The sequence below is a fragment of the Notolepis coatsorum genome (assembly GCF_963971535.1).
Source record: "Notolepis coatsorum genome assembly, chromosome: 18".
Classification (NCBI taxonomy): domain Eukaryota; kingdom Metazoa; phylum Chordata; class Actinopteri; order Aulopiformes; family Paralepididae; genus Notolepis; species Notolepis coatsorum.
In genome coordinates this window covers 52,996,726-53,020,788 of record NC_140182.1, presented here as the reverse complement: position 1 = coordinate 53,020,788, position 24,063 = coordinate 52,996,726, and the positions used below count along the sequence as shown (strand labels likewise).

At 44.6% G+C, this 24,063-nt stretch overlaps 1 protein-coding gene across 1 annotated transcript in view; it reads right to left on the bottom strand.

Moving 5' to 3' along the window:
• LOC311245364 (neuron navigator 2-like) overlaps nt 1-24,063 on the bottom strand; it is a gene marked incomplete at its 5' end in the record, with an annotated part of 206,362 nt that overhangs the window by 141,249 nt on the left and 41,050 nt on the right. The window contains 4 exons of the mRNA XM_084335207.1: nt 1,015-1,242; nt 11,743-11,830; nt 11,946-12,107; nt 17,687-17,813. Coding sequence (XP_084191333.1) covers nt 1,015-1,242; nt 11,743-11,830; nt 11,946-12,107; nt 17,687-17,813 — 605 coding nt within the window. The remainder of the gene's footprint in view (nt 1-1,014; nt 1,243-11,742; nt 11,831-11,945; nt 12,108-17,686; nt 17,814-24,063) is intronic.

Genomic DNA, 24,063 nt, shown 5'->3' with positions numbered 1-24,063 from the left:
AGAAATACCTTTGGAAATTGCTAATAAATAGTGACAGTTTTTCTTCTGTATTTCATGAAAAGTTGGCTGCTTTCAGTGCTTGGAAATACAAGGTTTTCATCTGACAATAGCGCAGAGAGATACACTCTCATAAAGGATGTGTTCAAATAACACAGGGTCTGTTGTCCTTAAAGGAACATGCCAACATTCTGGGAAATGCACTTACCGTCTTCTTCAGAGTCAGACATTTCATTTCATTTCATTTCAAACCTTTATTTATACTCGTGAAAGCACTGAGGTTTCCCTCATTTACAGTGATGACGAGTTAACAAAGGACACAAATATCATAACAGTTAATAATTACAATGAATTACAATTACTACAATGATGGATTAAAAACAATTACATGATTCAGTACATAGGTCAAGTGCAATGCCTTTAAACTCCATGAATGACGGGAATGTTCCGAGCTTTAGAGTCTTTTGCAGGGTATTCCATGTGTATGGAGCATCGTAGGAGAAGGCAGATTTTCCAAGCTCAGACCGAACTCGAGGCACCCTGAGCACAAGCCGATCATTCGAACGAGTTTGGTAGGTGACAGCACTCCAGACCAACAAAGATGTAATATAAGGTGGAAGTTAGACAAGAAGATAGATACCAATGTCTTCTCTGTGAGTTCAGTAGAAAGCTATCTGGCTAGCCTATCTTAGCCAAAATGAGTGGAAGTGGATACGGACCAGCTAGTCTAGCCGTTGGGTAAAAACCCAAGGTTTTAAGTTAGGCTAGTATCTGCTTCCATTCACCTGTGCTAATATAGGCTAGCTTGCAGCCGGATAGCTTTCTACTGAATGCACAGATAGGAAATCGGTCTCCATCTTCCCATAATGTTGGGCGTGTTCCTTTAACTAAAACCCACACAGATGTGTTCCTGAAAAGCAACCAACCATGTTTTAATAACAACACACACTACTTGTGTAATTCTTTTAAACACAAACACAACCATTCATACTCAGAGTGTATGGTTCACATGCCTACCTCCTCCTCCTCCTCCTCCTCCTCCTCCTCCTCCGGAATGCTTCCTGAAGCCAAAACGGCTGGTGTTGGTCCTGGCGGAGCTGCTTCCTGCTTTCCTGCCCTCCTCCCCTCCACCCCGACCCGTCTCAGAGGAGGGGGGGCAGCAGAGCAGGAGTCCGGTGGAGCCACCGGTTCGAACCCCAGGTGACAGACAGCCCCGCTCTGACGCCTTGGCGTCGTCTGTCTTTCCTGGACAGGAGAGATGCAAAGAAAAAACATGGTCTGAGAAACAGAGGGACCAAGACGTGAAACTCGCTGGCTACTTCTGTCACCAGCTCTACGAAAATAAGCAGGCCTGGGACTCTACGAAATGAATGGAGTGAGACGTAAAATTGCTTCTACCAGTAAGAAAGTAGAGGAGCAACAGATTTGCCTTGATTAGGGTCATAGAAACATGTTGACATTTTAACTCAGAATGTCATTCAGCTGATCTTTTTAAAAAGGGATTTTTGTTATATTTTGGGTACACACTAATGCCATATTTCACCTTTGTTGATGATTTATAAACAACAAGGTTAAGCTAGGCTAACGATTTGGCTAGTTTTTACATCAAATTGAGAAAATATTGTATTACAATATTGAAATGGACATTCAAATTAAGTAGTTGACTGCTGTTGCACAAGTCAGTTTCACTAATGACGTGAATACATTTTCAGTGAGTACATCGCCTCCTAATAAATTTTTTCGGCTGATATCTCTCCTCCTGTATATTGTGGGACAATAATCCCCAGTCATGTTCCCCAGTCATGTTCCACTTCCAACCCCCATTCACCTTGTGTCTCACCTAATTTCCTCCCTTCCCCTCCCGGAGACAGACGTCTCACACCTTCAGCCCCATCCAGCCCCCAACCCATGTTCTCCCCCCTCCTCCTCCTCCTAACTTACCCCCCCCTCTCACCTAATACCACCCCCCCTCTTTCTAACTCACCCTGGCCCCTCCAATCCTGGACCTGGGCCATTTTACCCAGAACACCCAGCTCTCACACTATAAAGACTGATGTCTGACTGGATTCTAGGGCTCTCCTGGGGACGCGTCAGGCCGGTGTCTCCGTTGAGTCATCCACCTATAACTCTGATAATAAACCTGTGTTTAACCAAGTCTATATCTGACTAAGTACATTCATTGATCGGGTTAATTTCTCACACAATATTAACCTCTTTGTTATATTCAGATAAGATATTCCTTTATTGATCCCCATGGGGAAATTCAGGCATCATAGCAGCATGGGGATGGGGGGGGGGTGCAGTATGCATACGGTAGTGTTATTGTCCTCCTTGGGTTCCTATTAGTTCTAGTTGGATGTCTGGCCGCAGTCCCTGCCCACTGTTGTGGACCCTGATGGCCGCTGGTATGAAGGACTGTCCGAGGCGGTTAGTTGAGTGTCGGGGGCGTATGAGTCTGTGGCTGAACCACAGACCAGCTCGACTCCCACCACAGAGCTAGCCTTCCTCACCAGCTTGTTTAGCTTGTTGGTGTCCCTCAAGTTGGTGTAGCCCCCCCCCAGCATGCCACAGCATAGAAGAGGACGCTGGCCACTACAGACTGGTAAAATGACTGCAGCAGTCTCAAGTTTCTCAAGTTTCTTTAATAGTTGCCATACAGAAGTACAGAATACTTTCATACAAAATGCTTCTTACTGTTACGCTCCAGAGACTGTGCTAGACAAGATAGTATCAAATAACATAGTATAGCATGTAAATTAGAAGTAGAAAATGAGGTCACAGTGTTCAGTATAGACATATGCACAATGTTCGATGCAGAATAGACGTAACTGAGTTACCATATAATATACAATACTATGCAGTGTACTAATGTACAATACTATATAGTGCAAAGCAGAAATGGGATGAGGTACAATTTAGGTACAATTTACAGTAAGGTGTACGAGTTGTAGTGCAATCCTTCATCAATAAATATAAAGTGTGGGGAGTGGGTGCTACAGTGTGTTTGTTTAAAGTGAGTGTGTGCTATAAAGTGTGTGGAGTGGGTGCTACAGTGTGTTTGTTTAAAGTGAGTGTGTGCGTGTGGATGTGTGTGCTATGTGCGTTTGATGGTTGTTGTTGTGTAGTGTTCATTGTTCGTTGAGCAGCCTGATGGCCTGGGGATAGAAGCTTCTTCTGAGTCTTTCTGTGCTCGCCTTGAGACTCCGGTATCGCTTGCCTGACCGCAGCAGTTCAAAGAGGCAGTTGTTTGGGTGACTGGAGTCTTTAATGATTCTCTTAGCCTTGCCCCTGCACCGCTTGTTGTAAATGTTCTGGAGGGTGGGGAGCCCCCCTCCAATTGTGCGTTCGGCTGAACGTGTCACTCTTTGTAGTCGGCTTCGGTCTTGTGCAGGTAGGCCCTCTCGTCTTCCAGGTAGGCCCTCTCGTCGTTGGCAGAGATCAGGCCCACCACCACTGTGTCGTCAGCAAATTTGATGATTGTGTTGCTACTCCGCTGAGCCACACAGTCGTGTGTGTACAGGGAGTAGAGGAGGGGACTCAGAACACAGCCCTGGGGGGCCCCTATGTTAAGGGTGATGGATGAGGAGGTGCAGTTGCCTGCTCTCACCACCTGGGGTCTGCCCATCAGGAAGTCCAAGACCCACTGGCAGAGGTCATAGTTCAAGCCCAGGTCCCTGAGCTTGGCTATGAGTATGGAGGGGACTATGGTATTGAATGCCAAGCTGTAGTCGATGAATAGCATTCTCACATAGTTCCCCTTCCTCTTGTCCAGGTGTGATGCTGCTGTGTGCAGCGCATGGGCTATGGCGTCCTCCGTGGACCTGTTGGGGCGGTATGCAAATTGCAGGGGGTCCATGTTGATGGGGAGGGAGGAGCAGATGTAGCCCTTTACTAGCTTCTCAAAGCACTTCATGGCTATGGAGGTGAGAGCTACAGGGCGGTAGTCGTTGAGGCAAGCAGGCTTGGATTTTTTGGGTACAGGGATAATAGTGGACTTCTTCAGGCAGGTGGGGATGACAGCCTGTTCTAAGGACAGGTTAAATATGTCAGTGAATACCGGGGCCAGTTGGTCGGCACAGACTTTTAGGACGCGGCCGGGGATGCCGTCCGGTCCTGCTGCCTTCCTGATATTCACTTTTTTAAAGGTCCGCCTCACCTCATGCTCTGTTACCCTGAACACTGAGTCTCCATCAGCAGCAGACCCCCCCCCCCCCCCCATTGCCGTGGCTTGTGGGCTGGTGTTGTTATTACCAGCATCAAACCTCGCATAGAAGGTATTGAGGTCATTTGCTAAGGAGATGTCACTGTTCAGTTTGAGGGAGGTGCCTTTGTAGTCTGTCATCGTTTTGAGCCCCTGCCACATAGCTCTGGAGTCAGCCTGTTCAAACTGGAGTTCAATTTTATCCCTGTAGCGCCGTTTGGCCTCTGTCACTGTCCTCCTTACGTTGTATCGCGCCACCTTGTGGTCATTCATGTTGCCTGCCACTAGGCCGTCGTTGTATGCTTTGGTGCGCGCTTTCAGAGCTTCACGGACGGATTTGTCTACCCAGGGTTTTTGATTTGGGTAAACTCTAATTGTGGTAGTGGGGATTGTTTCTTCCACCAAAGTACGAACATAGTCCAGCACTGTCTCCGTGTAGACATTAATGTTATCTGTGTCGCGGAACACGCTCCAGTCTGTGCACTCAAACGCAGCCTGGAGCGTCTCCTCTGACGTCAAATCCCATTTCTGCACCTCTCGCGAGACTACAGGAGTGCTCTTGATTCTTTGCTTGTACTTTGGTGAAAGGAAAATGGCCGCGTGATCAGACTTACCAAAGCCACTAGCAGAATGAGCCTTGTAGCCACCCTTGAATTGCGTGTAACAGTGATCTAAAATGTTACCGCCTCTGGTGTTACAAGTCACATGCTGATAGAAGTCAGGTAAAACCTTTCTTAGATTGGCGCTATTGAAATCACCCACTACTACAATGGCGGCGTTAACGTTCGCTGCTTGGATTCTATTTACCTCATCGTGGAGTCTGGAGAGCGCGACACTATTGCTGGCGTGCGGTGGAATATACACTCCGACCAGGACGATCGCCGTTAACTCCCTCGGGAGGAAGAAAGGACGACACTTGATGGTTATATATTCCAGGTCTGGGCAGCAGTGGTTCGATAATTCCTTCACGTTGGCTGGATCGCTCCAATTGTTGTTAAACATGAAGGCGATACCTCCTCCACGCTGTTTGCCGGAATCTGCTGATCTATCCTTGCGGTGGATGAAGAAGTGATCGGCCGGTTGGATGGCGTGATCTGGGGTTCCTGGCGACAGCCACGTTTCAATGAAGCAGAGAACATTGCAGTCTCTAACGTCTCTCTGGAATTGAATCCTTGCTCGGATGTCGTCCAGTTTATTGTCAATTGATTGTACATTGGCTAGCAATATACTGGGTAGTGGCGTTCTGTGTCGTCTGGTTCTCAGTCTGTTACGGATCCCAGCTCTCTTCCCACGCCGTCTGATGGTTCCTTTGTTCCTTGGGTCAAGACCTGGTCCTGGTGTTCTCAGGATCTCAACAGGCCATTGCTGCGGTTCAGAAAGCTGGTCCAGGGAGTAATCTAGTCGGTAAGTTTCCCGTAATCCGATGTCTATAAGTGACTGACGGTCATACACATTAAATGCACCTACTGTTGGTACAGACAAAACTCTTAAAACTATAAATATTAACAAAAGTAAGCACAATCTCGACGGAGCGCACAGACAGGCGGCCGGGCATAGCGGCGCCATCTTGTTGTCTATTGCAAACATTGAAGGACCCGAGTCTCCTCAGGAAGAACAGCCTGCTCTGTCCCTTCCTGTAGACGGCCTCTGTGTTGTCCGACCAGTCCAGTATATTGTTCAGGTGTACCCCAAGGAACTTATATGACTCCACCACCTCCACCTCCTCCCCTCGGATGGTGATGGGAATCGGGGGGGGCCTCTTCTTGCCCCTCCGGAAGTCCACCACCAGCTCCTTGGTTTTACTGGTGTAAGACTTATTAAGATAAGATAAGATATTCCTTTATTGATCCCCATGGGGAAATTCAAGCATCATAGCAGCATGGGGGATGGGGGGGGGTGCAGTATGCATACGGTAGTGTTATTGTCCTCCTTGGGTTCCTATTAGTTCTAGTTGGATGTCTGGCCGCAGTCCCTGCCCAATGTTGTGGAGCCTGATGGCCGCTGGTATGAAGGACTGTCCGAGGTGGTTAGTTGAGTGTCGGGGGCATATGAGTCTGTGGCTGAACCACAGACCAGCTCGACTCCCACCACGGAGCTAGCCTTCCTCACCAGCTTGTTTAGCTTGTTGGTGTCCCTCGAGTTGGTGTAGCCCCCCCCCCCCCCCAGCATGCCACAGCATAGAAGAGGACGCTGGCCACTACAGACTGGTAAAATGACTGCAGCAGTCTATTGCAAACATTGAAGGACCTGAGTCTCCTCAGGAAGAACAGCCTGCTCTGTCCCTTCCTGTAGAGGGCCTATGTGTTGTCCGACCAGTCCAGTTTATTGTTCAGGTGTACCCCAAGGAACTTATATGACTCCACCACCTCCACCTCCTCCCCTCGGATGGTGATGGGAATCGGGGGGGGCCTCTTCTTGCCCCTCCGGAAGTCCACCACCAGCTCCTTGGTCTTACTGGTGTTGAGTTGGAGGTGGTTGCTGTCGCTCCACCCCACAAAGCTCTCCACCAGGGCTCTATACTCCTCCTCATTATCGTCGGTGATGTAGCTTACGATGGAGGAGTCATCAGAGAACTTCTGCAGGTGGCACCCGCTTGAGTTGTGGCAGAAGTCTGAGGTATAGAGGGTGAAGAGGAAGGGTGACAGCACAGTTCCTTGGGGGGCGCCGGTGTTGCTCACCAGTACGTCAGACTGACTGATTATTGTTATATGTTATATAATGTTATATTAACTACTTTTGTTTAGGGGCCACAATGACTGATTAATTAAGAATTAAGTACCAAGGAACGGATGAGGAACTGAAATGTTAATAAACTGTTAATTAAGCATCAGTTACATTAAATCATCCCAGCATGGCCTCTACTTCACTTCCCCAAATGACACATTTAGTACAGAACTAGAAATATCCATTTGACTCTCAAATTCCCATTTTCAATCTGTTTATTCTAAAAGTTAAATATCAGTTAGTTCATATGTTTTGTCCTCTGAGGTCGGAGCTCCCGTGAGCGGGAGAACACCTTTGACGAAAAGGTGTCAAAACTGCCTCATCTCGGCGGAGAGGATTTTTCATAAATGCCGAAAATGTTGCGCGATTCAGAATTAGGTAAAAAAAATTATATTCACAATTTCTAGTGCTTTGAAATGTTCTCTATCTGTTTTCTTATTTGCTAAATGTAATACGACAGACGTGTTAATTATTGTTAACTTGTCCGGCTGTATAATTTCTCTTGCTGTATAAAGAACTACAGTACAGTTGAGTCGTAGGGGAGAGGCTGAGTACTCTTGGGTCTCTGAGACAGACATGCAGACATTAGAGACAATGGATCAAGTAGGCTACTTTGTTTGGTGGTGTGAAAATATGCACATGTGGGCCCTCTTGAGGACGATTTGCCCACTGGCACTTTGACCTCTAGTGGCTCGGGTGTGCATATCTTTTAATACAATATATATATCGAAGTAAAGCCCCATTTGTTGCCTGTCGATAGCCCTTTCAGGTGACAAAATCCGTTCAGCGGTTCTCGAGGTACATGCCGATATTTGAGGCTTGCGCAAAGTACACGGTATTGTGCAAATACCACTCCCGACTCTTGGGGCTCTAGTTCCATCAATCATTTGGCAATCTCAAAAAATATTGGACAGGGTTGTAGCCAATGAGTGTGGCTTTCCAATGATATCAGGGATCTAGGTGAAAAGTCACAAGCGAAAACAGGAAGAGAAAAACCGCAGAATGAATTGAAGTCTATGAGGAAATAGAAACCAGGAACGCTACACAGTTTACCAAAGTCGCTCCTAATCACTCATTTCTGAACGGATTTTTATGAGATTCGGATGTACTACATAAGACTTCAGGCTATGGACCCAGGTTGTCGTTTCAGCCATGAGAATTTCTGGGGAAATACTACTTCTGAACCACTAACTACTACAGAAAAACATGAGTAACAAGTTTTTCTACAACTCAAATTCAGATTTATGTTACTCTATTTCATTAGCACTAAAAGTGAATCTTTATTGTATCAGAAACTCCAGAATGTCATATTTCAAAAGATATCAGGCTCATGCATGTACTATAAGTATAAAATATAGTGTTTTGGTTTGCAAAAAAAGTATGCAGTCCTCAAAAACTAAAAACTAAAATGGCCAATTTTGGGGGCGCCTGTTAACACATTGACCGCCGGGGGTTGTGCCTATCTCATACCCCTCTCTGCCACCGTTAAAAGCCTATGGAGATGTTTACCTTCTTTGCAGGGCTATAACTTTTTAAATTGTATTGCTATATCTGCATTACTATGGCCCATTCAACATCGATTATCTATCGTTCAGGATGTGGGAACGTTATACTTTTTCATTCATACATTGTTGTGTTAATACCTTCGAGAATATAAGTATGTTTTTAATCTTTTCTGCTGTAATTCCAAAAACGCTAGTTATAGGCCCAAACGCATATGATAGATTATCGATTGGCGTTTCTTTCCCATACACGCTATATTAAAAAATTCAAATGTATATGATCGGTATACATTATGCTTCATCATGCGTGGAGGAAAGGGGGGGGGGTCGTTTATAATTCCTTGATCATCAGTAACGGCTTTATGTAGTATGGGTGGATATATTGATCAGATGGTTTGCAAACAAGGAAATGCACAATCGGGTTGAAAATAACGTTAGTGTCCTCTTACCGTGCGCCAATGATACTGGAGGAGAAAGATCCCAATTATTCGTTGGCGATCGCCTAGATCCATTTCCGGTTTGTATGGCGCAATAAACGCCGAAATCATATCGATTATTACGTTTAGAAAGTGATCCATATGTACTATAGTGTCTGTCAGGAGTCCCATAGCGAGATGTGACTGCCGGAGGAATTTCCTCGACGCACCGATGACAACATCCGGTTTTGGCGAGAGTGTAACTCGCCCGACCATCCACCAGGCAGCGGTATTGAGCCGTTGCAGTCCCATCTAGGGTCCCGCTAGGGCATCAGGGGTTGGGTGGATGAATTATGAATGCCATGGCGGGAAAAAAAATATTGATCTAAAAAACGCTGTACAGCGATGTTGGCGGTCAACGCATGGCGGGCAATAACGCTGAAAAGCGATTTTGGCGACCAATGTGTTAAGAGGTTAATATCTTTAGAAACATGTATATCTCCGTAGCATAAAGGTGGAAAAGTGACCTCCGCGTCAGAAGCTCTGATGACTCAGGCTTGGTTTTAAATTGTTCGGGAGATTCATGTGCATGTGAATTACGCAAAGTGGAGCAAAACCTTGTATTGCCATTCCCCCTTTGTGTGTGTGTGTGTGTGTGTGTGTGTGTGTGTGTGTGTGTGTGTGTGTGTGTGTGTGTGTGTGTGTGTGTGTGTGTGTGTGTGTGTGTGTGTGTGTGTGTGTGTGTGTGTGTGTGTGTGTGTGTGTGTGTGTGTGTGTGTGTGTGTGTGTGCACACCCCCCCCCCCCCCACATTGTGACATTGCTTTCTGGGTAAAGTAGTCAATATGCATATGAAGAGAAATTTCAAACCTTTATTTATACTCGTGAAAGCACTGAGGTTTCCCTCATTTACAGTGATGACGAGTTAACAAAGGACACAAATATCATAACAGTTAATAATTACAATGAATTACAATTACTACAATGATGGATTAAAAACAATTACATGATTCAGTACATAGGTCAAGTGCAATGCCTTTAAACTCCATGAATGACGGGAATGTTCCGAGCTTTAGAGTCTTTTGCAGGGTATTCCATGTGTATGGAGCATCGTAGGAGAAGGCAGATTTTCCAAGCTCAGACCGAACTCGAGGCACCCTGAGCACAAGCCGATCATTCGAACGAGTTTGGTAGGTGACAGCACTCCAGACCAACAAAGATGTAATATAAGGTGGAAGGTTGCCAATAATTGCTTTGTAGATAAAAAGATACCCATGATAACTACGTCGCAACGAAAGAGATGGCCAGCCTACCCTCTCATACAAAAGACAATGGTGAGTATCATATTTGTCACCCGTAATAAATCTTAGGGCGGAGTGGTATAGGCAGAATCCAAAGGCCTTAATGTAGACGCAGACGCATGCCTGTAAATGACATCACCATAGTCCAATATTGACAAAAAAACAGCCTGTATAATTATTTTCCTACAGAACATAGGAAAACTAGTGCGGTTACCGTACAAGAAACCAATCTTTTGCCGTAATTTTGTAGCTAGGTTATCTATATAGAATTTAAAAGAAAGTTTATCATCCAGCCATATACCAAGATATTTATACTCACTAACTCTTTCAATATACAAACCATTTGCTGTTGTTAGGTGTAGCATGTCATAATCTATAACCCTGGCTCTAGAAAACATCATAGACTTGGTTTTACTAGCATTAAGCACTAACTTGAGCTTAGCTAGAGCATTTTGGAGAGTGTCAAACGCAAGCTGCAGGTTCACAATAGCTTCCTGAACAGTATCCGCAATGCAGTAGACAACTGTATCATCCGCATAAAGATGAGCCTGACAACCTGCTAGTGCTGAAAGACTAGAAACAATATCATTAATATAGATTGTAAAGAGGACCGGCCCCAATACCGAACCCTGTGGTACACCCTTAGACAATGGCAGGAAATCAGATTGAAAGTTACCTGAATTCACAGATTGACACCTTGAAGATAAATAGTCCTGAAACCAAGCACAAGCGGCTTTATCCAGGCCAATGCTAGCTAGACTATTCAAAAGCAAGTGATGGTCTACTGTATCAAACGCCTTTGAGAGGTCTACAAAGAGAACTGCACAATGCTTCCCATTGTCCAGGGCTGAAATAATGTCATTAGTGACCAAAGTAACAGCTGTAATAGTACTATGATTTGCTCTGAAACCTGATTGGTGAGTACTTAGCACTGAGCAACTTGAGAAAAAGGTTTTTAATTGGTTGTTTACCAAGGTCTCCAGTGCTTTGGCTAGGCATGATAGTTTGGAGATAGGACGATAGTTATCCATCTTATCCCTATCCCCCCCTTTATGCAAGGGGAGCACCTTGGCAGATTTCCACACTTGCGGGACTATGCCAGATGCAATAGAAAGGTTAAAGATGTGTGACAATGGCTCACAAATGACAGGGGCTGCCAGTTTTATAAAAATAAAAAAAATAAATGGTTCCGGATTCTTTGTGGGCTTGTATCTAAGGAATAAATAGTGTGTTATCAGCATGATTCATAATACATAGATTGAAAAGTATCTGCCTGATTTGTACAAGTGATGGCTTATTTTGAAGGTATGAACCTGTACTTTCATATTATGTAAAACAAATACAACATTGAAAATCCCCCTAAAGGGCCCAGAATCAGGGGGGGGGTCACAACAAACACAAAATAGCCCAGACCTCAGCAGGGTTCTTAATCATCATCTTGTGCTTCCTAACATAAAACTTTGCCAAAATTACAATACAAGCCAGAAATCCCCCCCCCCCCATCTTCCCCCAATTTGTCCCATCATGTGTACTATATAAATGATTTTCTATTCTACAATATTCTGTCTTACCCTATTGCATTTTACTGACCCTTGTGCTTACCTGTGCCCTGGGTCTTCAATGAGCTACTGCCTTTGGTTGTCAGGGAAACGGTGGGCGGGGTCTTGGTCCTGGAGAGGGACATGCCCACCTGGGAAACCGAGACAGTCAGTATACAGATGTTTCATCACCACAATACCTGAGATTACTTTCTTTACTGTGATTATGCGTTCAACAGTGATACATACTGACATAACCAAACCCACCTGTGCAGACATCCCCCGCCTCCAGGAGCCTGTGTGACCAATAGGAGTCTTCCTGCCTGGGGAGGAGTGTTGTGACTGGTCGTTGAGGGCAGAGCACTGGGTGTCCATGTCTCCTCCAGGCCAGCAGGGGGAACTGCAATGCCTCTCTGAATCTGTCTGCAGCTATGGGGAGAGGAAGACACATCAGTATTGTGTTTTGTCTGCTCCTAGTTCTAATCTATTTATCACTAAGTGTCAATTAAGTTAAACAAATTATTTGGTTTTTATTTTCATCTGAAAACATTTTTTTTGAAATAATAAATGTATCTTCATGGACAAATTATCTAATTTGCGAGTTACGTCACAGACAGAGACAAATCGGATAAGAGAGGATAAAAAAAATATAAAAAAAAAATGTGTGTGCTTTAGGATGTCAATCAAACATCAATAAAACTGATCCACCCACCCAATTTGAACACAATTTACAATTTAACCCAAAAGGTCTTTTGAATTCGGATGTCAAATGGCAGAAACTTGCAATGCATGTACTGTATGAAATATTGTGAGTGACATCCATTGTGCTCTTGAGCAAGGCAGTCCCAATCAAGCATTACAGTCAGTGGGACATTTAGTGATGTCTAAGACAATGGACCACAATTTAAGCAGTAGCCTGTAATAAAAATGTTATGCCCCCCCCCCCTCCCATTTGTCACCCCCCCCCACACCTACTATAGTCAGCCTATTGTCCTCCAATACCCACGTCCTGTCTACCCGTCACCCTTGATCATCTACGTCATGAACGTCTAATAACCAGTTTAGCTTTTGATACCCCATCTCGGACTGTATTGATATATTTATGGCGTGAAATTATTGTCAGTCTGGTACCGGTACGAAATTAATATCGCATCATAAATAGATCAATACAGTCTGTTAATTAATGTAGCGTTTTTTCTTCTTCAAATGTAGCCAAGAGTAAATACCCTAACCCTATCAAAACAGCAGTCTAAGGGCGGAATCCACAGAGAATGGATTGCGCGAAGCAAATTGCATCCGCGGAGCTTGCTCTGTGTCTGGGAGCTATCCACGAAAGCACATTGCTCGATGAGATACCAGTGCAGTCTGCACTCTGCACCCCTGACAGCGCTCTTGGCAGAAATGTGTGTGTCAAAATGTAGCGCGCTGTCAAGTTTAGCGCGCTGTCCAAAAAAAGAAAAGAAACTAGAAATCAAGAAATCAAGATGGAAAGCAGTAAAAAGAAACCTGCAGGGCTTTACAACTTAATAAAGAGATTGAATATATATTAAATGGGATAGAAACTAAATTAAATGTATACCAATATAATTAGAGCACTATATTCTTTCATTGTATATGGTATACATTTAATTTAGTTTCTATCCCGTTTAATATATATTCAATCTCTTTATTAAGTTGTAAAGCCCTGGCCTATATCTGATTTCATAATTAGATTATAGTGAAGGAGAGGAGTTCTTATTAATTCATTATTAATAAAAATTGTATTTAATAATAATAATAATAATAACTTCAGAATAATAATAATCATGACATTGCATTACTGCTGATCAGCACCTATATCAGAAATAAATGTTTACTGTATTGATCATCTCAGAACCAAGCATTTGAAATGTCAGCTATAGCCTTATTTATAAATCAAGTGTTGCGAAGGCTATTGGCACGCGGCTTTATATTTCTCGAACAAGTTAGATTCTGTTTATATTAAGGCTGTCAAAGTTAACACGGTATTAACGCGTTATCGCCCGATTCTATTAACGCCACTATTATTTTTGAACTCACGATTAACTTTAAAAAAATAACAATAATAATAATATTCTTTAAATTGTTTTTTTTTTTTTTTTTAACTAGACTTCACTCAGGTGTATTATTGATGCTCTCATTGATACTATGTTTGTTTCTGAAGAGTGTGTGTGAGTGTGTGTGTGTGTGTGTGTGTGTGTGTGTGTGTGTGTGTGTGTGTGTGTGTGTGTGTGTGTGTGTGTGTGTGCGTGTGTGTGTGCGTGTGTGTGTGTGTGTGTGTGTGTGTGAGATATATATAGAGAGAGAGGGGGGTGAGAGAGATGAGGAAGGGGAAAGAGAGCTGGGAGAGTGTGTGTGACATTCCAATCAATTAACAGTGACAGCTAATTGACAGCTCAATGACAGCAACCAGTGGTGAAGTTCCAATCAGTGACACATCAGGAATGGGGCGTGACAACCAAAGTGCAAATACCAACCACCAGGTGACATAACTCCAGAATGACAGCTGGGTTCCTAAGCCAAGAACCCAGAACGTTATAGTACCTCCCCCCGACGAACGGCACCAGACGCTCACCTAGGGGCCTCGGGATGCAGCCGCCGGAAATCATCGATCAGGCTGGGGTCTAAGATATCCCTTTGAGGCACCCAAGAATGCTCTTCTACCCTGTACCCCTCCCAATCCACCAAGAACTGAAACCCCCTACCCTTCCGCCTACAACTCAGGATCCTCCGCACCGTATAGACAGGCTGACGATCAATAATACGAGGCGGAGGGACCGCGGGGAGTGGCGGGGACAAGGGCGATGAGAGGAATGGCTTCAACAGGGACACATGAAACGTCGGATTAACCCTCATAGAGGCCGGAAGCCGCAGCCTGTAAGCCACAGGGTTCACCCGACGAACCACTTTAAAGGGGCCTATGAAGCGAGGAGCCAGCTTCCTGGGCCCTCATTCATCAACGTGTCTTACGCACAGATTTGTGCTTAACCTGTGCGTACGACCATTTCTAAGCAAAGAGTGGGATTCATCAATTTCAACTTGAACTTGACTCCGTGCTTATGTGTACGCACAGCTCGGACCACACTTAGCTGACGCCCAGTGGTAGAATATATTATTACAACAAGGAAATGAGCTTCTGTGCATTAGTTTCAACACTGGCATGTTCTGTATGAACCGTAATTCATTATAGTTCATTGTAAAATAGCAACAGTAGTGTAATTATGGTCAAAACCCTATAAATAGCATTTGGAATAATAGATCTTTCTCTCAGAATGAATGCAGCATGGTTTATATAGCGTTATCGGAATATACGGGGTGTACTGACTGACTGCGCTCCGCGTAGCTCAACTCGTTATTATTTTGCACACAGACCGCAGAAACACGGGAACGTTTTGATTATATTTAAAAGGCTTTACGTTAAACGAAACAAGTGGAATTTCGAAGCTGTAAGCAGAATACAAGTCATATGAACACCCACGATATAGTGTTCTTCCCCCTTTTTACTGTATAAGAAAGAATAAAAAACGCATTGCAATGACACCAGGGTGTATGTGTATTACAAAACCCTTGCAATAATGTGTCTTAAATTAATGAAAAGCATACATGCTCTGGACACAGAGCATATCGTGTGGGTGATATGACTTGTATTATGCTTACAGAATTCCACGTATTTAGTTTTACAATGTCAAAGCCTTTTAATGTAAATCAAAACGTTCCTGTATTTCTGCAATCTATGTGCAAAATAATAACGAGTTGAGTTCTAACAAAGAACATATTACATGCTGGTATGCTGATAGAGTAAACTATTATATGAATATGATATGATATAAGGTATACACTGGTCCGTCGCATACACTGGTATGCGCAAGTTACTGTTGCATAATGTAGGCTATGGCTGCTATTATATGTAATTCATATAGGCTACCTAATAGTATATGATTTTTAGAGGCATCTATTTTGTTGTCGGTAATACCGACAACAAAATAGATGCCTCTAAAAATCATATAGCCAATCGAACACAACTAATAAAGGCATTCATATTACAGCACGGTTATAATGACACACAACCAACGCCAAACAGTGGTCAACGAACGGTCTTTATTAGTATTTTGAGCTGTCCAGGCAGAATTGCAGCAATGGTCTTAGGGAGCCGTTGATATCTGACATCACCGTTTACAAGTCCGCCTTTTATTTATCCCATAACACGCGTTGTGTCTTCTTGGTTCGACAGCAGTGAACAATCTCCGTGAAGTTTCTCAGAGTTCCGCTCGGGTCAGTCCATTATTTCACATCCCATGGGGGGTGTTTCATCACTTTCATGACCATATATGGATAATCATGCACGAGCATTGACGGTAGAACAAAGTGGTATTCATCAACACGGAGGAGCATAGGACCTGTGTACGCACGGTTGATGAATCCCAATATTTCTGTGCGTGCACTGATTCTAAATTCTGTGCTTACGTGTGGAAATAGAACATTTTCCACGTCACGTTGATGAATGAGGGCCCTGGACTCCACCCGGAGAGGGAGATCACGGGTGGAAAGCCAAACCCGCTGCCCAGGACGGAAAACCGGAGCCGGACGACGCTTGCGGTTAGCCTGCCGCTGAGCCTTAACAGAGGCCTTCTGCAGTGCTGCCCGCACCCTGTTCCACGTCCTGCGACAGCGAGCCACATGTGCCTGGATCGATGGCCTCAGCCTCCTGCTCGGGGAACAGAGGAGGTTGAAAACCATATTGACACTGAAAGGGAGACATACCAGTAGAGGCGGAGAGAAGGGTATTATGCGCATACTCAGCCCAGGCCAACCTCCTACTCCACGTCGCCGGACACCCGGCAACGTAGCACCTCAGGACACCCTCCAGATCCTGGTTGACGCGCTCCGTCTGCCCGTTCGACTGCGGATGGAACGCAGACGACAGGCTGACGGAGGCGCAGAGGCCGGCGGCGAACGCCTTCCAGAACCTGGAGGCGAACTGAGGGCCCTGGTCGGACACAATATCCACTGGAAGCCCGTGGACCCGAAAGACGTGCTGCACCACCAGGTCAGCCGTCTCCCGAGCCGAGGGAAGCTTGGGAAGGGGAATGAAGTGAGCCGCCTTGGAGAATCGGTCCACTACCACCAAGATGGCAGTGAACCCATCCGACAGAGGAAGGCCAGAAATAAAATCCAGGGATATGTGTGACCAGGGACGTTTGGGAATAGGAAGCAGCCGGAGGAGACCCGCCGGCGCACGGCGAGAGGTCTTACTGCGCACGCACACCAGGCAGGCCGCCACGAAGGAGCATGTATCCCCCTCCTCTGTTGGCCACCAAAACCTCCTACGGATAAACTCCAGGGTTCTGGCGGCCCCAGGGTGGCCGGTGAGAGAGGATGTACTGTATGCGCCCACTGCAGTAGGCGCGAGCGTGCAGCCTTGGGCACATACATCCGCCCCGGAGGACCCCCACCGGGATCGGGCTCCCGTGTCAGAGCCGATCTTACCACCCTATCAATGCCCCATGCACGCAATAGGTCGAGTAGGGTGACGATCGAAATGCGGCAAATTCAACTTTCCAACAATGTATTGGTTGATCTGCAAAAACACAGCCCGGAGCCGGCAGACGTGGGCAAAGTGCTGCGAAATGCGCGTGCGTGCGTGGCGGCCCATCGCCGGGCCGTCCGATGTTTAATATCCATTGTTAAGATGAACACTCCATGTTTGCATGTTTCCATTGACTGAATGCATTTGTGCCGTCATGTGTTCATTGTATTTGATCATATTGTTGCTATGCTCTTCTCATCCTCAACGGCTACCCTACTACCCTTAAACAAGGCACTTAACCCCCACCTGGCGCACTGGTGCTACTCAGTGGCCCACAGTAGAAGTGGTTGTGTTGTGTGGTTGTACTGGGCAGCTCTGTGGGGTGCATATGTTTACCTGTGTGTCTGAAGCAGGGTGTTGCTGACAAAGAGCAAGTGTCACCTTGTCAATCTCCTGAACTCACCTCTAGTGGGAGGTCCTTACAGATGACGGGCAGCGTCTTGACAAATGAGTTGACTGAGGAACATGTAATGTCATCAGGGTCAAATGCATCACTGGTCCCACTGCTCACTGAGCTACTGTCGTCCCAGCTAGACAGAGAAATACACACATATATATATATTATAGAGAGAGAGAGACAGAGAAAGACATATATATATACTGTATATATATATATTATAGAGAGAGAGACATACAGAAGTGTGTTTTGGGGTTCTCCGACACAGACATAGACAGTGATGGTACAAACAGACACTGAGACACAGACAGTGAAGGTACAAAGAGAGACACAGACAGTGAAGGTACAAACAGACAGAGACACAGACAGTGAAGGTACAAACAGACAGAGACACAGTCAGACAGTGATGGTACAAACAGAGATAGAGACACAGACAGTGATGGTACAAACAGAGATAGAGACACAGACAGTGATGGTACAAACAGACAGAGACACAGACAGTGAAGGTACAAACAGAGATAGAGACACAGACAGTGATGGTACAAACAGACATAGAGACATGGACAGTGATGGTACAAACAGACATAGAGACACAGAGAGTGAAGGTACAAACAGACAGACACAGAGAGTGATGTAACAAACAGAGATAGAGACACAGACAGTGATGGTACAAACAGACACAGAGACACAGACAGTGAAGGTACAAACAGACACAGAAACACGGACAGTGAAGGTACAAACAGACACAGAAACACGGACAGTGAAGGTACAAACAGACATATTAGACACGGACAGTGAAGGTACAAACAGACAGAGACACAGAGAGTGAAGGTACAAACAGACAGAGACACAGACAGACAGTGAAGGTACAAACAGAGATAGAGACACAGACAGTAAAGGTACAAACAGAGATAGAGACACAGACAGTGATGGTACAAACAGACAGAGACACAGACAGACAGTGAAGGTACAAACAGAGATAGAGACACAGACAGTGAAGGTACAAACAGACAGAGACACAGACAGACAGTGAAGGTACAAACAGAGATAGAGACACAGACAGTGATGGTACAAACAGACAGAGACACAGACAGTGAAGGTACAAACAGAGATAGAGACACAGACAGTGACGGTACAAACAGACATAGAGACACAGACAGTGATGGTACAAACAGACATAGAGACACAGACAGTGATGGTACAAACAGAGATAGAGACACAGACAGTGATGGTACAAACAGACAGAGACACAGACAGTGAAGGTACAAACAGAGATAGAGACACAGACAGAGACATTCATTTGTGCAAAGCTAGGGCGAGCTGGTCCGTATCCGCTTCCATTCATTTGTGCTAAGCTTGAAACTGAGAACACTAGTACAGAAGTATCCCCACAACACAACAGATTATATAGATGTGTATACGAATATTTAAGCATTACATCACACGCAGGAGTGGTTTGTGACCAATAAACCATGCCTAGGGGTGGTTGTTAGGCCCGAGGCGCAGCCGAGGGTCGTTAGACCCCCCTAGGCATGGTTTATTGGTCACAAATCACGACTGCACGTGGTGTAAAGCTTTTATACAACTGCCAGATTCATCCAACCTTATTTCTATACAATAAACACACATTAATCGAAGATTTATTGAAAAAACCATCCGCCAGAAAAAGTAGTTCCCACAACTCCATGTGGAAGCAGCTTGAAGTGCATCCAACCAAACTAACACATCCAACTGTGTATTATTGGAATGATTGAGAGAAGTTGCCTCATGTGGAAGCAGCTTGAAGTGCATCCAACCAACTAACACATCCAACTGTGTATTATTGGAATGATTGATTGAAAATTTATTAAAACGTTTTCTTTGCCCTATAGGAAAAAAACGTTTTCTTCGCCCTATTTTTTTATTTATTTCTTTTAGCCTAAACTTAACCAGTTGGAAACCAGGGGTACAGTAATAAAATTAGCAATCAACCAATCAATCAATTCAATAGACCATGCTCACTTAAAACAGCGCTGCTTCTCTCTCAGTCTGACTCCCCCGCTGTTGCAGACAGGAGTGTGTGTGTGTGTGTGTGCGTGTGTGTGTGTGTGTGTGTGTGTGTGTGTGTGTGTGTGTGTCACAGTGTGTGTGTGCGTGTGTGTGTGTGTGTGTGTGTATGTGTGTGTGTGTGTGTGTGTGTGTGTGTGTGTGTGTGTGTGTGTGTGTGTGTATGTGTGTGTTTGTGGGTACGCCAGCGTCGGACAGTGTGAGAGAGAACGCTGCAGTCGGAAAGTAGGAAGGAAGAAATTTAAATCAATCAATTAATCTATCAATCAATCCGCGATTTTTCTTTTGTTCTAGATTGAGTCAAGACCCATCAATTACATCATCCAACATTGTTTAAAATACTAACACATTCCCCTTGACAGAATCGCTTCATATTTAGTCGTTATGGTGCTTTCAACATAACCATTTGTTCTCCGCGATCCTGTTTTCTCCCGGAGTGAGCCGGGGAGGGTTATGTGATTTGGTTGTGGGCGGGTCCTGAGCCCAGGACCGTGGATTGTTACCAATAAAGACGTGTGAATGGCCAATCAGAATCGAGAAATTTGCATGCCGTTGTATAAAAAGATATACATACTATATACAGAGAAGTGCTATGACACAGGCCATGATTATCCTAAGATCACAGGACGGTCTGAAAATTATGAACCGACGAGCCAGACCTCGTCCCAAGGTGGTCAGGCTCACATTGTGATCAGAATTCGACATGGTCTGGACACAGTCTGGCTACAACATGCAAATGCGAAAAAGTAAGGAGATGAGAGAGAAGGGGTCAACAAGGGGACACAACCCAGTCACATAACACATAACGGGCAGGTTCAGGTCAAGTGTGGACACACAGCAACGTGATCTGACAATATCACGTCTTTATGACCACATATCAGAACACTGCATGGAAATATCAACTGGAACTGTGGACAGATGAACAGAGACAGGAAGAGAAAAACAGACATTGAGAAACAGAGAGATACTGTGTGACTTCTCACGAGTGTTGGGATGTGTGTGTGTGTGTGTGTGTGCACTGTGTGTCTGTTAAAAGGTCAATATTATACTCCTACCTACCAAATAATGAGCACCAAGGATAAAACAAACCAACGATTAGTAGAGGTTTGAAAGCAGACACCACCACACACACCTACACGCACAAAACACACATCACCACACACACACACACACACACACACACACACACACACACACATACACACAAAACACACACACAGTCACACACACACACACACACACACACACAGAAGCCGCAAAAGAGGCAGAGAAACAGAGAAATAGATAGAAAGCCAGAGATAGAGAGACAGCAACACACAGACTCCAGTGCTAATCCATTAGTTCTAGACCACTACTCTTCTCCTCAGAACTATTCAGCTCTGTTGCCTAGCGATGAATAGAGATGACCAGAGAACGCCAAACTACAGTCACACACCCACACACACACACAAAGCAGTTACAAAGGACAGTCTTACGTTACGTGTTTTAGTATCCAAACAACTCTCTAATTTAACTGGTCAGACTACAAAGCAGCCAATTCATCTTCACACATGACTCATGAAGCATGTGACCTACATGTCTATCTTATCTATCTATCTTATCTTATCTATCTATCCATCCATCCATCCATCCATCCATCCATCCATCCATCCATCCATCCATCCATCCATCCATCCATCTATATATCTGTCTATATATCTATACAACAGCATAGTTACAGTATATACAATTGGTGGCAGAAATGGATGACTTTATAGTAAACCATTTAAAAACACAGATGGACGTTGGTCTTATTGACTCATGTGCAGAGCGCAGTTTTGAGAGATTTTAATATTTTTTCACTAATGTAAATGTCCAGTGTGGCTTTAAATTGAGTGTTTCTGAGTGATAAGATCATCACAGTCATATCAGACAGGCCCCGCCCACAAATAAGATTTCCCAAATTGATACATTGACACATTAACAGTGTTCACACAGTCAATACAAATGTATATGAGGTTACAATTCAAGTTGGTTTTCGATTATCATAGATGTATAGTAATTATAGACTATTAAGTTTCTTTATTAGTTGTCATACAGAAGTACAGAATACTTTTATACAAAATGCTTCTTTCTGTTACGCTCCAGAGACTGTGCTATAGACAAAAGGATAAGTATAAAATAAAATAAGTATAGCAAGTATAAAATCGAAGTCACACAAGTGTTCAGTATGTACATATGTACAATGTTCAATGCAGAGTAGAAGTAACTGAGTTACCATACAATATACTATACAATATACTAATTACAATATACTATATAGTGCAAAGCAGAAATGGGATGAGGTACAATTTAGGTACAATTTCCAGTAAGGTGTACTGAGGTATGGGTTGTAGTGCAAATTCTTTGCCAATAAATATAAAGTGTGTTTAGGTGTTCTAAAGTGTGTAGAGTGGGTGCTGCAGTGAGTTGTTTGTTTAAAGTGAGTGTGTGCGTGTGGATGTGTGTGCTGTGAGCCTGTTCCTTAATGATAAGCAAGCAGTGCAAGAATGCGGAAGCATTCTACCGTAGTGGCGTGCGGTAATGCGCCTTTCATTTTCCGCCGCCCAGCGCCCAGGTGCGTGCACCGGCGGCGGCGTGCTCGCTCAGGTGCGTGCGTGCGCCGGCGTGCTCGCGCGAGGTGCCCGCGCATGCGCATGAGATCCCGCCTTGGTTCGACACGAGCGGAGCTCAATATATATAAGTCACCGCCCTTTATTCAGTATCGAGAAATAGCTCAATTGGCAACACTGCATGGCTGTGGATCCTACAGCTCGTTTGCTGGCGAGTTCGAATCCCATAAAATATATTTTTTTTAACGTGATTTTTTTTTTAACGTGTATTCTTTCGCCGGTTAAGGTTAGGCATGGTTAAGGTTAAGGTTAAGGTTAGGCATTGTTTCGGAGTTGGTTAAGGTTAGAACGGTTAAGTTTAGGCGCTGTTAAGGAGCTGGTTAAGGTTAGAGTTTGTCAAAGAGAATGGCAATATTCTTTCTATGGTTAAGGTTAGGCATGGTTAAGGTTAAGGTTAAGGTTAGGCATTGTTTCGGAGTTGGTTAAGGTTAGAACGGTTAAGTTTAGGCGCTGTTAAGGAGCTGGTTAAGGTTAGAGTTTGTCAAAGAGAATGGCAATAGACAGCCTATTTCCGCGCGACAGCTCCCAAAGCGGGCCTGAAAAGAAAGGCGCTTTACCGTAGTGGCGTGCGGTGACGAATGCTTCCGCATTTTTGCACTGCTTGCTTATCATTAAGGTAGACGCGTGCTGTGAGTGCTTTTGATGGTTGTTGCATAGTGTTATTGTTCATTGAGCAACCTGATGGCCTGGGGATAGAAGCTTCTTCTGAGTCTTTCTGTGCTTGCCATGAGACTCCGGTATCGCTTGCCTGACCGCAGCAGTTCAAAGAGGCAGTTGTTTGGGTGGCTGGAGTCTTTGATAATTCTCTTAGCCTTACCCATGCACCGCTTGTTGTAAATGTTCTGGAGAGTGGGAAGCCCCCCTCCAATTGTGCGTTCGGCTGAACGGGCCACTCTCTGTAGTCTGCTGCGGTCTTGTGCGGTGCTATTATTATTATTATTATTATTATTATTATTACTATTACTATTATTATTTTTTTTTTTATCTACTTTTTCTCCCCATTTTCTATTTTTCTCCCTTCCCCAATTTCGTATTGTCCAATTCTACCCTCCCCTGTCTCGAACGCTGTTGGCCATGCCTGCAATGTGGACGAAGCCTTGCATCACGTGTCCCCTCCGGTACTTGAGGAGGCAGCCGTCGCATCTTTTCACCTGAACAGCGCAAGCTCTCAGCGGCGAGGGTTTGCGTGGGAGGGACACGCCGCCCTCGTTGCTTCCTGATTCTACTATGCAGGCGCACCAACCGACCTGTAGGAGTCGCTGTCCACAATGTCCGATCCCCACCCACCAGCTTCCCGCCCCCTAATACTGCCAATTGTATTAGTATGAACGACCAGCCAAGCTGGTAGCAACGCAGAGAGCTGGGCTCGAACCCAGCATCTCCTGCGTTGGTGGCGAGCACCTTGCCCACTGCGCCACCTAGCCGCCCGACTACTATTATTATTATTATTATTATTATTATTATTATTATTATTATTATTATTATTATTATTATTATTATATATACTCATACTATGTAATTAAGCTCTGAACGTTATGCTAATAGCAATAGTCATAAAATAACCAGCAGTTAAACATTATGCTAATAGCAGTAGTGATACCATATCACCAGTTAAACATTGTGCTAATAGCTGTAGCCATACCATATCATCAGTTAAACTGAGAGAAAATAAATTACAAATAGGGA